Source organism: Nesoenas mayeri (genome assembly GCF_963082525.1).
Source record: "Nesoenas mayeri genome assembly, chromosome: Z".
Lineage (NCBI taxonomy): Eukaryota > Metazoa > Chordata > Aves > Columbiformes > Columbidae > Nesoenas > Nesoenas mayeri.
Genome location: NC_137542.1, coordinates 21,990,345 through 22,005,129, shown reverse-complemented (window position 1 = coordinate 22,005,129; position 14,785 = coordinate 21,990,345). Strand labels below are relative to the sequence as shown.

At 37.7% G+C, this 14,785-nt stretch overlaps 1 protein-coding gene across 1 annotated transcript in view; it reads left to right on the top strand.

The window, feature by feature from the left end:
• PCSK5 (proprotein convertase subtilisin/kexin type 5) overlaps positions 1-14,785 on the top strand; it is a gene marked incomplete at its 5' end in the record, with an annotated part of 194,028 nt that overhangs the window by 46,302 nt on the left and 132,941 nt on the right. The window contains one exon of the mRNA XM_080362313.1: positions 2,857-2,970. Coding sequence (XP_080218439.1) covers positions 2,857-2,970 — 114 coding nt within the window. The remainder of the gene's footprint in view (positions 1-2,856; positions 2,971-14,785) is intronic.

Here is a 14,785-nt window from a genome sequence, read left to right as displayed (position 1 = left end):
TGGCTTCATTTACAAAATAAAATTGTTTTTCAAAAAGTTCTCACATTTGCTATTGGTAGTTCTTACAGGAGCCTTGATGTGCACAAGTCAAACTAGATGTGCTGCGTTTCTGATTTACAGCTCCTCTAGGCAACAGTAGTGTTGGTGACTGCTATCTTCCATTAATTTTCATGCATCTAAATCAGAGGTAGCAGTGGTAGTTTAATCTTCTTCTGTTGTGTTTATCTCATTGTTTTTGATTTGTGGAAACTTTTACAACACTATCAGATCCTGACATTGTGTTGGTGGTAGACATTTGTAACTCCTTCCTGCAGTAGGGTCCATTATAAGTCAGTTATTAATCAGCCTGTTTTGTGGAGGAGAGATCTAGTTAATAGGTTGTTGATTTCGCTTTAAAACAGCCATAAGGATTAGTGCTTACTAAAGTCTTTTGACTCCCCCTCCTTTGGCCTTTGTCCAGATACTCTCTGAGCACCTTAGATGCCTCTAGACTTTGTTACATCAAATGGCTCCTGTTTTGGTCTAGCCTCAACTGGCAACTAAGCCTCACACAGCCGCTCGCTTATTCCCTCCCAGTGGGGTCGGGGAGAGAATCAGAGGAGTAAAACTGAGAAAACTCATGGGTTGAAATAAACACAGTTTAATAGGTAAAGCAAAAGCTGTTCACATGAGTAAAGCAAAACACGGAATTCATTCACAGTTTCCAATGGGCAGGCAGGTGATCACCCGTCTCCAGGACAGCAGGGCTCCATCAGGTGTAATGGCTACTTGAGAAGATAAACATCACCCCAAACATCCCGCTCCCTTCCTTCTTCTTCCCCCAGCTTTTCTACTGAACATGACATCAGAAGGTGTGGAATATCTCATTGGCCAGTCTGGGTCAGCTGTCCCAGCCATGTCCCCTCCCAGCTCCTTGTGCACCTGGCAGAGTGTGAGACACTGGAAAGTCCTGGACTACTGGGCAACAACCAAAACACCTGTGTATTATCAACATTATTCTCATTCCAATTCCAAAACCTACCAGTATACTCACTAGTAGGAAGAAAATCAACTTTATCCCAGCTGAAACCAGAACAGTGCCTACGACTGATTAGCTGTCTGGTCCTGCTGAAGAGACCTCTGGATTGTGTAAGATCGGGGGTGGGGGGGGGGGCAGTCAGCTCTTAAATTCTCAAGAGGGCATCAACCAAGATGGATTTTAGCGTGAGCTGAAAGAGGAGCAAAGTAATCAGGAGAGAAAGGCACAGTATCCAATTTCTTGGTTCTCCTAGAAACAGAAAGGGATTTATGACTGTTACTAGAACATTTAACTGAGAAATTGATTTCAGTATGAACACCACCTGATAGTCTGTATTCTTAAACTGCATAATTTCTCCTCTAGAAGAATACTCTTGACCCTGAAGTTAGTTATTGGGAAGGGTAAAAATTCATTTCTTCTTTATAAAGGAAAGTATGAAAGCTTGGCAGCTTCCGTAAGGAGTGTCCTAGGAATCCTTCTGTATTGAATTCAGGGTTACCTTCCTGTATTTTCATCTGACTAAGAAGTAGAGGCCAGAGTGTTATGGCGGAGGTGGCAGAGGTAGGCACGGCATGATTCTCAAGCAAAATTTCTATTAATGTCAATGGACTATGTCTGTTTAAGGATTTGAGACTGAGTTGTGGATGCAGAGCAGACAAATCAGCCTTTGTCACTGACAAGTGACAAAGAAATACATGACCTGAAAGTAAACTTCTTTTGAATGCTTGTATGTTTGCGTGCATCCACAGATATTCATAAACAGCACAAATAGAAGGTGCAGAGTTGGCTGATAGGAGGAAATTGCTGTCTTGCTTAGGGAGAGGAGAATTGAATTTTTATCATTTATCCCATGGAACAGTTCAGCAGAAATACGAGCTGCCAAGGAAGCTAGATGTGTGTAAATATAACCTGGGTTTCTCTGGGGATAGTTTATATTATTTGCATTTATAGAAACTAGCTCCCATTTAGAATAGCTAATGCAGAAATGACTGCAGGGCCCTGTCTGTTCTAAGCTTGATGTCACTTTTGGTATTGCCCTTTCTAGATGTGTCATGAATCTTTGAAGAGGTGTCAGACCAACAAGAATATAGCATTCAGAATTATATTTTTAACCATTTATCTATTTTCCTATTTCAAGCTCTCTTTTGTTTTTGCAATTTGACCTGTTGCTCAGTAGCCAGCTGCTTCTCCCTGGGGAGAACTTAGTATAAAGTTCCAGGGTGTCTGGCTGAGAGAATCTTGACAAAGAGCCACTTTGCTAAAAATGTAGTTTAGTTTGTTTGTTTGAGTTTGTTTGTTTGTTCACTTTTTCACTCCAAGTGGTAAAGGTGATTTAGATACTGGTTAAGCAAGACATTTGAGTACTTCCTTAATGGTTTTGTTTGTTTGTTTGTTTGTTTATTTTTCTGGAATAGATTTAAATAAATATTTTTTAAAAGAAACCAAAACACACACCCCCTTCAGAAAATTAATTGTTTTCTCATTGTAATAAACTACTTTATTTTGTAAAAGTAACTGGTCTTATAAATTCAAAAGAAGCACTAGTCTAATAATGACAAATAATAAAATAATGGCATTCAAAGGATGATAGTCAAAGAAGTCCTTCTAGCAGAAGATTTAAGTAGTTGTTCAAAAAGATTTCTAACACTAACTAAATTGGACGTATTCCTTAGCAAACTGTATGCCAAGGTGAGCTGTGCATTCCCACTGTCAAAATGAACTCTTTAACATGAAATATGTCTTAGGCTATGGTAATGGGAAACTTACCAAGATTTCACACATTTCTTGATAATCTCTATGGAACCCTAACACTTACCATATGTTTTCCTGATTGGCAGGTGGAGTGGATACAACAGCAGGTGGTTAAAAGAAGGATAAAGAGGGATTATAAACCTGGTGGTACCCAATCCACTTATTTCAATGATCCCAAGTGGCCAAGCATGTGGTACATGGTGAGTACATATAGCGTCATTGGCTCTGTTTCATGCTAGTGTTTCATTGTCTGCTGTGATGTTTTAAAAAGAGGCAAATAGTATGTTCACAAGAAGCAAATTTTGCTTCTTTATGTACCTAATGAAGGTCTGTAAACTGCTTACAAGTATTTTAAAGAATTCCCAGTGGGCTCTGCAATAGGAAACATTTATTAATGCATTCATTCATGAATGCTTCCTATTGCAAAATGTCTTGGGAATTACTTATTAGAGCATAAACTTTCCATAATGAAAAGGGAAGGAACTTAGCCACAATCTGTGAGAGCAGTGAAACTGCTGGTTTTCCACGGGCCTAATTCACTGTCTACAACATCAATGTGATAAAAATATCTTGTGTCCTGAAAGATGAGAATAGAGCCACAAACACTGACCGGTGTTATTGTTACAGTCTTTTTAGAAATGAACAACAGTGTTGTTGAAATAAATTGTTCATGCTGTTTCCTATCTGACGAGTTGCGTGTTTTCTGAGCAATTTTTTTTTTTTTTTTTGTAAACTAAAAGTCACAGTTAAAACCTGGAGTGAAACCTCTGTATTCACAGTATTTTTTAAAATATTCTTGTTTTTCCCAGGAAGGTGCAAATGAAAAGTTGTATCTAGTAGGCAGTTGACTACAGGTGACATGTCTTTATTTTGTCTGATAAAAGACTTGCTTTTTTTCTCTATTGTCTTGTTGATGTAGTTCTAAATTCCTACATGTTGTCTTCTCACTACGTCACCTAAGTTGCTGACAGTAAGACACTCAGAAGGTTTTATGACATGATAGATTGAATAGCTTCAGACAGGGAGGAGAACATGTCTTTCTGGCAGCAATATATATGATAATTTTCCTGTAAGTAGATACTGTCTTTTCAGGTACTTTCTTACTTTCAAAGCCTTAATTTAGTATTTAGTAGAAAAAAGATTGTCCTAACAAAGCTTTAAAAATATTTTAAACATTTTATTCATTTCATTCTGGCTTGTATTATAATTCATTGCTGCATACATTGATAACCAAAAAATGTCATAATTTGTAACCAACATTAAACAGTTGCTGTTCATAAAGTCAGTCAGAAGTGCTTATCTTCACATATATATCATGTGAGCATGTCATCAGTCAGAAAGTCTAGTAGCTTTGCTACTCAGTTTCCTGAATTCTTGTGTTTTAATGAAAGGCTAAGTAATAACTTTAATTTTAAAATTTGTTTTATTTTTGTTAAAGAACTGTACTATTGATTCTTCTTTTCTGCTAAAAAATACTCCATATTACTTTTGCTGAGCTGTTAGAGATGTGTCTTTCAGGCAGTAACTCTCCTTATACAGTAGAAAACTCTTTCATCTATGTTTCATTGCAGTACCGGGTTGATGAAGTTAAGGGTTTTTTTAGCAGTTCATTGTTCACTTTGAAAACAGCTTTTATCCAAAACTTAGTTCTTTATCAGTTGTTTGTGAAAGCTGTATTATTTTGGGTCATGGGATGATGGCAGGTCTTTTTCCCAGTTTATTGAAATGAGTACACTTGCCTGTCTCCTCTAATATGTATGTTTATTCAGTCTGCCTATCCTATAAATATGTTAATAAGGTGACAGATTCCAATAAATGGTGGTAGATCATGGTACTGTGCCCTGTCAGTTCTTATTTTTTTAAAAAATTTATTTCAGCATTTCAATTGAAACTAGAAAATAGCAGTGATTTACCTTTAGTTAGTCTGCTGTTATTGCTACAGACTTTAAGCTCTATGTTAGACTAAAGAGAGAGAAGCCAAATTTCAAGAGAATAAAAGTAGTCAAGTGAAAACCCACTATATATGGTGTAGGATAGCTTATGTAATTTTTCCTTTGTGTCCCTACATTTGTATACAAGGTTTTTAGTGCCACCATAGCTAGAACTAGATTGGTGGGGGTTTTTTTGTGACAGTAGATGCTTCTAGCAGTTGCCTCTGATTTGGCTCAGGAAGGCAGCAGTCTCCTGTTGATTAACCAGTTGTGTTGCCGAGCTGCTCTGCTGCCCCAAGGCTGTCAGTCGGACAGGGAAAGTGCTGCAGGGCAGCAAACAGATTTTACTGTTTGTCTTCTACAACTTTCAGAATATTGTCATTTCTATACCTATGGAAGAAAGCCCTCACTTGCAGATCCTCTGGGAAGGGGCTGTTCCTGGCTGATTGTGTTTGCATCCACTGAATAACTCTGTATTTGAAATATCCTAAGTTGCAGTGTTTTGATAATATTTTGTTGAGAGTGATCAGTAAAGTATTAGTGAGTACAGTATTTCAGCAGAGAGAATAGTTAAAAAAAGTGAATGAATAGACTTCAGGATGGACTTGGGTCATTACCAGATATCCTCATGTGACTGTATTTGTGATTGTCACCGTAGCTAATTTTGTTAATCTTATTTACCTTTTTAAGTTGAAGGGAAAAAAGGAATTCAAGGTTAGTTAATGGTTTCAGTCATTGCTATGTCAGAAAGAGTTTTTTCGGTTGCCTTCTGCAGACATGTTATTGAGAAAAGAATAAAGTATTATCATGTACAGGTTTGTGTTCTGATTAATAAGTAACTTCGTTGTGGGTTAAGATTGATACCTTTGGCCATTGAACTGGCATAATATCTAACAGGGCCATAAATGTAGTTCAGATTTGTTGACACAAGTCCTTTTATTCAAAGACTTTGTCAAACAATATCTGATTGATGTTTTCCCTCCCCCAGCTTTTTCTTCACAAGTACCACCCCTTGTAATTTTAATTTTCAGGCTACAAATAATGCATTTTTGTTTGTGTGCTATCCATGTCAGAAAGCTGTGAGGGGGATTCAGGCCTTCTTTCTTTTTTGAGCCATCTCAAAGTTTAAAAGTATCTCTCAAGAACTACTCTGAGAATAAACTAAAAGGTTTTTTTTTAATTACTCTATATTTTTCTCCATTTACTCTAAACACATTCCTAGAAAAAGCAGAGAAATTTGGAGTACAGTTGTTTACCACCTTATGGCTCTGTGAAAGCTGAAGCAGACAGAGCTGCCAGAGCCACTCATCACCTGAACAAGTATACTTGTACTTTTAATTTTATCTATTGAGATATTGCAGCTTTTCATGCTTTCTAATAACAGGTAAAAGTCTATTTTCTTCTAACTTCCCTCCCTCAAAGCAAGGAAATTTGGAAAAAAGAAAAACAACTGCTTTATCATGACCTCTGAATCCTGAGACATCTGTGCTTAAGATTAAAATAGAATATTTTTATAGATTATGTAACACGTGAAACTTTGCCTGTTCAACTGTTCCTCAAAACTGACTTATAGAATCAGAATAGTTTAGGTTGGAAGGGCCTTCAAAGGTCATCTAGTCCAACTCCTCTGCAATGAGCGGGAATGTCTTCAACTACATGAGGTTGCTCAGAGACCCATCCAGCACCATAAAGAATTGGGCCCAGCTTGCTCAGAATGAACCAATCTAAAATAAATAGAATCAAAGAGAAAGAAGGTCCCTAGTTAATGTCCCTTTCCGAATTTTGAGTCAGGAGAGAGCTGAGTCCTATATGCCATCTCCAGAGCTCAGCTATCTTTGTATCATCATGTTAGATCTAATAAGTTTATTCTCTTTCATTGGTGTTGACAAAATAGCCTGTTTGTCAATAACTGGATGAAATATATACAGTCAGTTTGCATAACCGAAAGAGGTCAAAGTCAACTCTGAAGCCCTAGTGCTATCTAAAACTGTTCTACTCAACTCGTAATAACAACAAACAGTGGTTTTGGAATGACCAAAGGGACTTTGTGCCTAAAAAATTTCACTGTACTTGACAGTTGGATGAAAGATTTTCCTCATCTTCTCTGCATGGAAAAGTGGTCATATAAACTAGAGAAGGTAAATATATATCTTTATCTATAAAATAAAATGTATGTAGAGTTGTAGTTAGTATAACCAATTTTAATAGTCTGCAGTCACAAGGCTCTCCTTATTGTTTCTTTTTGCTCCCTACTTCAGAAGAGCTTCATAGTGGTCAACTGAAGCTGAAATCACAAAAGAAGACAAGCATAGCTTTCTACAGCTGTAATCTAGCTCTGCTGTGATGCTGGGCTCCATTGTATATTTTTTAAAAATAGAATGTAACTGCAAGAAATTAATTTAACCTTTGTTTATTTTTTATCAAACCATTGTTAGACTATGAAGATGTTGACTATGTCTTTGCAGTCAGTTCAGACTGTCACAAGCCTTTCTCAGCACTGATCAAGGATAGTACTCTCTAGTACTGTTATCATCCCTTCTATTGTTAATAATAATTGCTAGTGGTGACAGGATTCTATAATTTGGAGAAATTTCCGTTTCCTACCAGGTTCTTCCCATTTTGCATGGCTTAGTTACCGCTGGGCAGGAACTGAACATATAATAGGATATTTCTGTGGGACTGAGAATTTACTGGATGAGAGTATGATGTTTTGAGATGTGAGGCTGGAGGGTGATGCACTGCTCTGTCAGGGTACCTAAGAATAAATGTGAAGTTAAAGTGTATTAGCCAAGTGTTTTCTTATCACTGGATGCCACTTCATCAGAGAGAGAGGAAATGTGTATCCAGAGTTACTCCTTATAGCTGGAAAAGGTATAGCACTGTCAGAAAGAAACAGGGGAAAGCTGGAGCTTCCATTGCAGTAAATCACTGGGGTGAGATGGTGTTCCCCTCAGAAACTACAGCACAAAATAACTGAGCTACCCAAAAAACAAACAAAGAAACAACAAACGAACAAAAAAACACAAACAAAACAAAGAACAAACCAACAAAAAAAACCTACAAAATAAACCACCAAGCCACCACCACAACCAAAATGGTTGCACTCAGAGAAGAATCTAGCCAGGGTCCCTAAAATACATACTGGGTGGTGATCCTGAAAATTTTTATAGCAGCGAAACTTACCTGAGAACATAGGGAAATAGCTGACAGTATCGCTAAAGTTGTAAACAACTGCAAGAAGTGGAACATGGGAACTTGTCTATCAGGTTCTCAGATAGAAAATGAGCGAGATAGTCACATTCATAAGCTGTTTGGAATGGAGGAAGTAGGACACCACCTATTACATATCTAAACCAAAGATATTGTCATTGCTGAACACATTCCACACTAGCAAAAAGTATAATTTGAAGCCTCATTGAAGTAAAACTTTCTGGTTTACATGTATCTTAGGTCCACAGTGATGTCAGCTCACCTTCTGTTTTAAACCATTTGAAGGTCTATTTTTGCTGTTGATCTCTACAAATGAATTACTTCCTCTTTTGAAAAATCTTTTTATATTTCAGAATCTATTTTCTTTTCTCAACCTTTGTTATTTTCTCTTTATTTATTCCTCATTGTTCTTTCTTTCTAGACATAACTGTGCCTTTGGAAAGTAGGTGGCAAACAAAATGCTTTTGGAGGAGTGTCAAAAGCAGATGACTTTATAGTCTTCTGTTTGGAACCCAAAAGGAGGACTTTTGTAAAGTTGCTTTGTACCTCTCCATAGTCTGCTAGTTTTCTGAGAGGCAGCAATATAATGGAAAAGGACTGTAAGATTCTATATTTTAACTAGTCTTTTTAAAACTAAGAAAAACGCATTAGTATATATAAAGCACTTCAGTTGCTGAAAAAGTAAATTTTTCTTACAAAACTTCTGGAAGAGATACTCTAATAGGCATCTGTAAACCTCAGAAAAGATAGAATGTCTGGCTGTGCTGTTCCTCCAACTGCTTACATTATGACTTATCTCTGGGGGTTTTGGAAGAACATTCCCGATTTCCAAAACTAGACTGAAAGAACAAGCAGATGCCACAAATGCAAAGCATTTCAAGGGATTCAAGGTGGAAGAGGATTGTAACAGTGACAGCAGGGCACAATAAAACTATGTGACTGAGCCACAGTGGAAACCAACATTTACAAATTACTTGTTGAATAATGCTTGCTAAATTACTTGGACAAGACAGCTATGTAATATTGTTGCACAGTTATAAATGTAGTGTGAAGTTACTGAGATTTTTAGAAAATTATTGAAGATAAAAGAGTTGCTGAGAAGCTTAACTCATCAGCCAATATTTATCACTCATCCTTTTATATTTGCACTGGAAGATTTCTGGTATAGACAGATGAAATATAATTTATACTGCAGTTGAGAGCAGTCCATGCAGACTGACGAGATCTGAATTAGTTGCATCCAGAGCTGGCTGCTTTGAGTGAGCTCTGATGCTGAACCTAAAACCCCAGAAAAGTTGCTTACTTTCCACTGTGAAGTCAGCATTGCTTTGAGGTTTGGTGAAGGGTCTGGTGAACCCAGCTTACTTTGTTTCTTCAGAAAATTCCTCCAGTATGTTCCATAGAGCTCTCCAGTTATATTTGTGAGCTCCCAGGTGAGCTATAGGAGCACTCACAGGGAGGGTCAGACACTCTGCTCTGACACAGTGTAGTTGACTCTGGATGGCAGCCAGAGTGGGGCTAATAAGCTTCTATCAGCAGTGAGTAATGTGGGTCTCCCAGGGTGCTGCAGATGTGAAGCTGGAGGTAAAGAGTTAGACTGGCCAATTGCCTCCCTGATGCCACTGATGAGATCTATGGGGAGCTGGCTTATCCTGTGCCTTTCTTCAAACCCCAAGTGTGAGAAGCAACACAGAGAAAAGGGGATTTTACATCCCTGGCCTGTCCCTCAGTCAGGTCAGCTGAGGCGGTGGGGCTGTGGGACCCAGGAAGTAGTGACAGGCACCTGATGGGATGGGCTGGAGAGAGACAAATGAGGAGGAGAGTTCACACTGGTTCTAAGTGCCAGCATGGATACAAAGGAAACAGAATTTGTGACAGAATTTCACCTGTCACATGCTAACGAATGAATACCTGTCATCCTCCTTTATGACCTGCTAAAAATTTATTTCCAACCCACCTATGCCAGACATTGGCAGCAAAGGAAAACCTCACTCTCTTTTTATTGCCCTCACAAGAATAATTCTCTCTTTCTTTCTGTCTCTGCAATGGAAGCCAAATCATTGTTCTTTCTGAGGTGGCATGGCGTGCTTGTTAATGTTTTGCATATTTTGTAATTTGGTTTTGTTGTTGCATGCACTTCTTGTATTTGTGGGTTTTATTGCATGCGAAGATTGAGCTTTTGGTGTTTTAGAAGGTTAAGATGATCTGTGATTTAACTTGAGTGAAAACGCTTTTAAAAAGAATCAAACTGTCTGTCCAAACATTGCCTTGCAAATCTGTATGTGGAAACACACCTCTTGTTCACTGTGGTCAAGGTAGAACTAGTAACATAAGGTCAGGTAATACACTATTTGACCTAAATTAATTTCCTGTTGGAAGATGACAGCACACTTAATCAAAACCCTGCAAAGTGGTTTTATCCTTATCTACTGAAAAGAGATTATTAGTGCAACTAGTTCAGCAAGATTAGAAAATAGTTTAAAGACAGAAGAACCAGATAGGCTACTTGATGTGTTCCTCTGGGACATTCAGTTCTGACTTCCAGATAAGCAGCTCTAGAAGCACCCAGGAAACACAAAATGGAGGTCAGCACCGTTCAGCGCTTGTGCCGACTTTTTCACTAAACTAAGAACAGCAATGTTGAAACCATTTCCGTACCTGCTTTGGGAGAGATTTTGCTGAGTATCAAAGGTTTGGTAATAGATCATACAGCAATAGCAAAATTCCTTTGCCTATTTACTACAGTGATTTTATCTCCAGAGGGAGAGTATCCACTTTTATTTCATCTTTCAATAATTTATTTTAAATGGATTTTTTTTTTTTTCTGGGCAACAACTGAGTCACATTAAGAAACTGAAGGTACTTTTCTAGATAATGTGGTTTGTGAAATACAATTTGTGTATAGTATTTTGTTTTTCTGAACTGCCTTTCTGACTAGTTTCCGCAATTAGTAAGCAAATGATAGTGCCACAAAATCTTTACTGAATTTCTAATGAGCTATAACAAATATCTGCCTTTAATTTAGTTCAAGTTTAACAGCTAACAATAAATTATATGGAATATAAATGGACAGAAAATTGCTAACATGAACAGCTGTAAAGTGTGCCATACTGGGGCACAATTAGGTGTATTTTAGTTTTTATCTGTCATAGCATTTCAGCAGGGAAAACATTAATATATATACAGAGGTACATACTTATCTGCAAGTACACTTTTTCTCTTTTCAAAGGAGAAGGAATTTACTCATCATAACTTTATAAGAGCAGTTTTTTAAGAGCAACTGCTTAGTTAGACAGCCACTTTTCAGATTTAACCAAAACAAAGTAATATCAAATAGCAATAACAATTTCTTTTAGTGTGTAATGCTGAGTGCTCTATTAATGACACTGAAAAAGAGGAAGAGGCAATTTAATTATAAAAAGCACTGCCTTGTTTCAAACACTCCCTTTATGTATTTTTTCTATTGTTTTCATAGTAAAATTGCAGATACTTCAGGAAAGAGATTGCTAAATGTTGTACCTACTTAAGAAATATTTTATAGCTTCGCCGCCGCCTGCCCCGCCCCCCCACACATAAAGAACACCATGCAAATATCAGGAATCCCAAAATAATCAGAAGTGTGCAGCCACAGTACAGATGAACCCAGTTCTGAAGCTTGCCTGTCTGTGATCTGGTTGCTAAAGAATGAAGTGGTGTGAAATGTACAGCATGCCCTCGTCAGAAGCAAACTCATAACCTATGAGACTTACATACATCTCTGACAGAAACAGTAGCTATATTATTATTATACTTCCCAATCAGGGAGTGAAAATTAGTGTTGTGCTTCTATAAGGCAATTTCCCAACAATTCTGTACAGAGCAGAGACTCATCTGTGTAGTATCTCTTGCAAATGAGAAATTGGAGAACCACTGTTTAGCTCTAGGATGTTAGCTCTTATACCACTCTTTAAGTATCATTTTACTCCACTTTACTGGAGATAGATACCATATGATATAGGATTCCATGAGACCAGCAACATCAAAAGTCCAGCTCTCCTGATTCCTGCAACCATGCTCTAAGGTGTCGTTCTGTATATTGCATGTGCAAACATTATGACTAAAATTACAAGCATGCAAAGGACCTTAATTCTCACTGACCCTTTTGTGACCTTAGTTCACACTCCTTTTTCAACCATGTTTAAACAAACAAACAAAACATATATAACATAACCAACAAAAACCGAGCAACAACAAAAAAAAACCAGCAGAAGCAAACACAGTGAGGATGGAGACTTCAATAAAGTGTGTTCTGCACCACTTCACTAGATGCAGGTCATCTTTGGCATTTCTTGTAGCTGCTTCTGATGTCATGAACTCTTTTGTGAGTTAAAACTGCTGCTCCAGCCCTGTGAAGAGGAGTTTTTTCCTAGCCAAACAAGAAACAGTTAGCAGAGGAGACTAAAACTATAGCAAACACTGTCAGCGCCATTGTGGAGAGAAACCCAGAAAATGTTTGCACATATGCATGACTTTTAAATACAGTTCCCATTAAAGTTAATCTAAATACATTAAGAGATCATTTTGGACTCAGTCATTGAATACAGGAGACACTGTCAGCACAAGACCCCCAAGTCTCCTCAAAGAGAGGTAGTAGGGCTTTTTGGAAAATATACCAGGTGTGGAGCAATACAGGCAGCATCTGTCCTTGCTTTTTGCTGTGGAGGCTATAAATTCTGCAAAAATTTAAACACTGGCTGTTTCAAAATAAACTCATTTCCAGCAAAGAGCAGAAATGCATGATGGCCAGTGGGAGGAATCATGCAGGAGGGATGAGCCTCAAACAGCCCCAAGAGATAAAAGTATAAATCTTTTACAGTACTGAGACCACTTTTGTCCTTCACTTTCTTCTGCATTAGAGTCCACTAATCCATGAGTAGCATGACATTTAAGTGTGTAATTGCCTTGTCTTTATCTATCTCAATTCCTAAGAAAACAAAGCATGTTCTTTTCAGTTTTGAAAACAATTCAAAACTATACTAAACCCAAGTAGTGTAAGTACAGAAGCCTAAGGAGAAGCAGATAAAAATATACATGAGAGACTAAACATTAAGTATACAGTGGGGTTTTCCTCTTCTGTGTCTTTTGGGTAAGACAAGTTATTAATAATCAGTGAACTACTGCTTGGGATATAGCATTTTGTTTTTTATGAATAATAACTCCTGGTCATAAGACTACATTTGAGAGCCAGAAAACCTGTTTAGAAAAAAATAAAGACGTGTTAATCAATTAAAATATGTTTCTGAACTTGCAAAAGGTTGAATGTTCAGCTGTTCCTTTCTTCAACTTCGATATACTCTTCCACATCCAGGTTTGATGTGGAATCACGAGGAGACATTCTTTCCTTGTAAGTTGCTCGTCTGGCTGCAAGTAGGGTGTCGAGGAAAGTTTAAGTGCAAGTTTTCAGATGCAGTGTTTGAATGGGCTTTACATGATCCCAGCTGTTGAAACACTGAAACCCATACATCTTTGGTTAACTAAGTTCTTATCTACATGAATTGAAACGTGGATAGAGGAATTAATACAGCCTACATAGAAAGTGTTGCAGCCCTTACATCTTGGTAAGGAGTCAGTCTGCTTATAGAAAACACGATTCTGGAAAAAATCCCTAAATTCTTGTAGCTCACTGAATTTGTGTCTCAAGACTTTCTCAGAGCCCTTTTCTGATGATGAAGTTTCCCAAGACACAAAAGACAAGCTCAAGGCTCTGTGTGTCACATCCTATGACCTACAGTATCTTTGCCCCAGCTTTTCAATCCTGTCCCAATCCTTTGTACCATCTCTTTTGATAAGGTGAACAGCAGACACATTAAAAAAAGAAAAAAAAAAGAAGAAAAAAATGAAGAGGGAGCAGGATTAACTTTTCTGACAACACTGAGAAGTTAGATTGATTTAGTTTTCTTGAGGGTCTCGACACTCAGTTTAGAGTGTCCACTCTCTTAGTTTTGACTTCACTATTAGGTGTATTTGCTACCCTCGTATGATTTTCCTTTCTAAACATTGTCTCCTGCAGTTGCCATCTACTCCCACTACAGATTGGTGATGAATTACTACATGAGAGGAAAAAAGTATTGTGAAAGCATTCTTCTGTTTTATGCCTGTCTTTTGAAATCGTTTGCCCAAACACACTTTTACAACATAGATCCATTTTCTGCTTAAAAGGGAAGTTGCGTGATACCAACGAGTGAGGGAGGACACAAATCTGAAAGGTTCCTATCTTTTAAGCCCACTCATATTGGGAATGTGGTCTGTTTTCACTATGTTTGGCTGCTGCTTCTTTTCCAGTATTCAAAAGCTTCAAGTATTGACCACACTGTGTGAAGTAGCTTTGATCTTGTTTGGGACTTCAAACATGCTGATAGCCTTGGACCATGTTATATATTGTGTAAACTATTACCATTGAAACATTCAGAGGGCTAATTCAGTAGATATTCTCATGAATGAATCTACAAGGGTGGCCAAAACCACTTTGTAAGCTCGGTTTGTTACTTTGCCAAGCCCTAGAAAAAGTCTTAGATTGTCTCAGCGTTTGAAAGACTCACATACAAGATTTATCCCACAATCTAAAAGGGAAAATAAACCTGAGGCTGAGCCATTAATCTGTTTTTGCTGCTTAACAGGTATATATGAGTGTGACTGTGAAGGAAACAGAGGTGGTGACCCACGTTGCCTCCAGACAGGCACTAAGCAACAGAGATCTCCTGATGCAGCCATGTTGTATTGGGAAGGACAGGAACAGTTTACATGTCTGTGCATGTTTAGATTAAAAAAATATAAAATAAAATTCTAAGTCATCACCATTTTTCTAGGTGCTAGAAAAATGCTACTAGGAAATTGA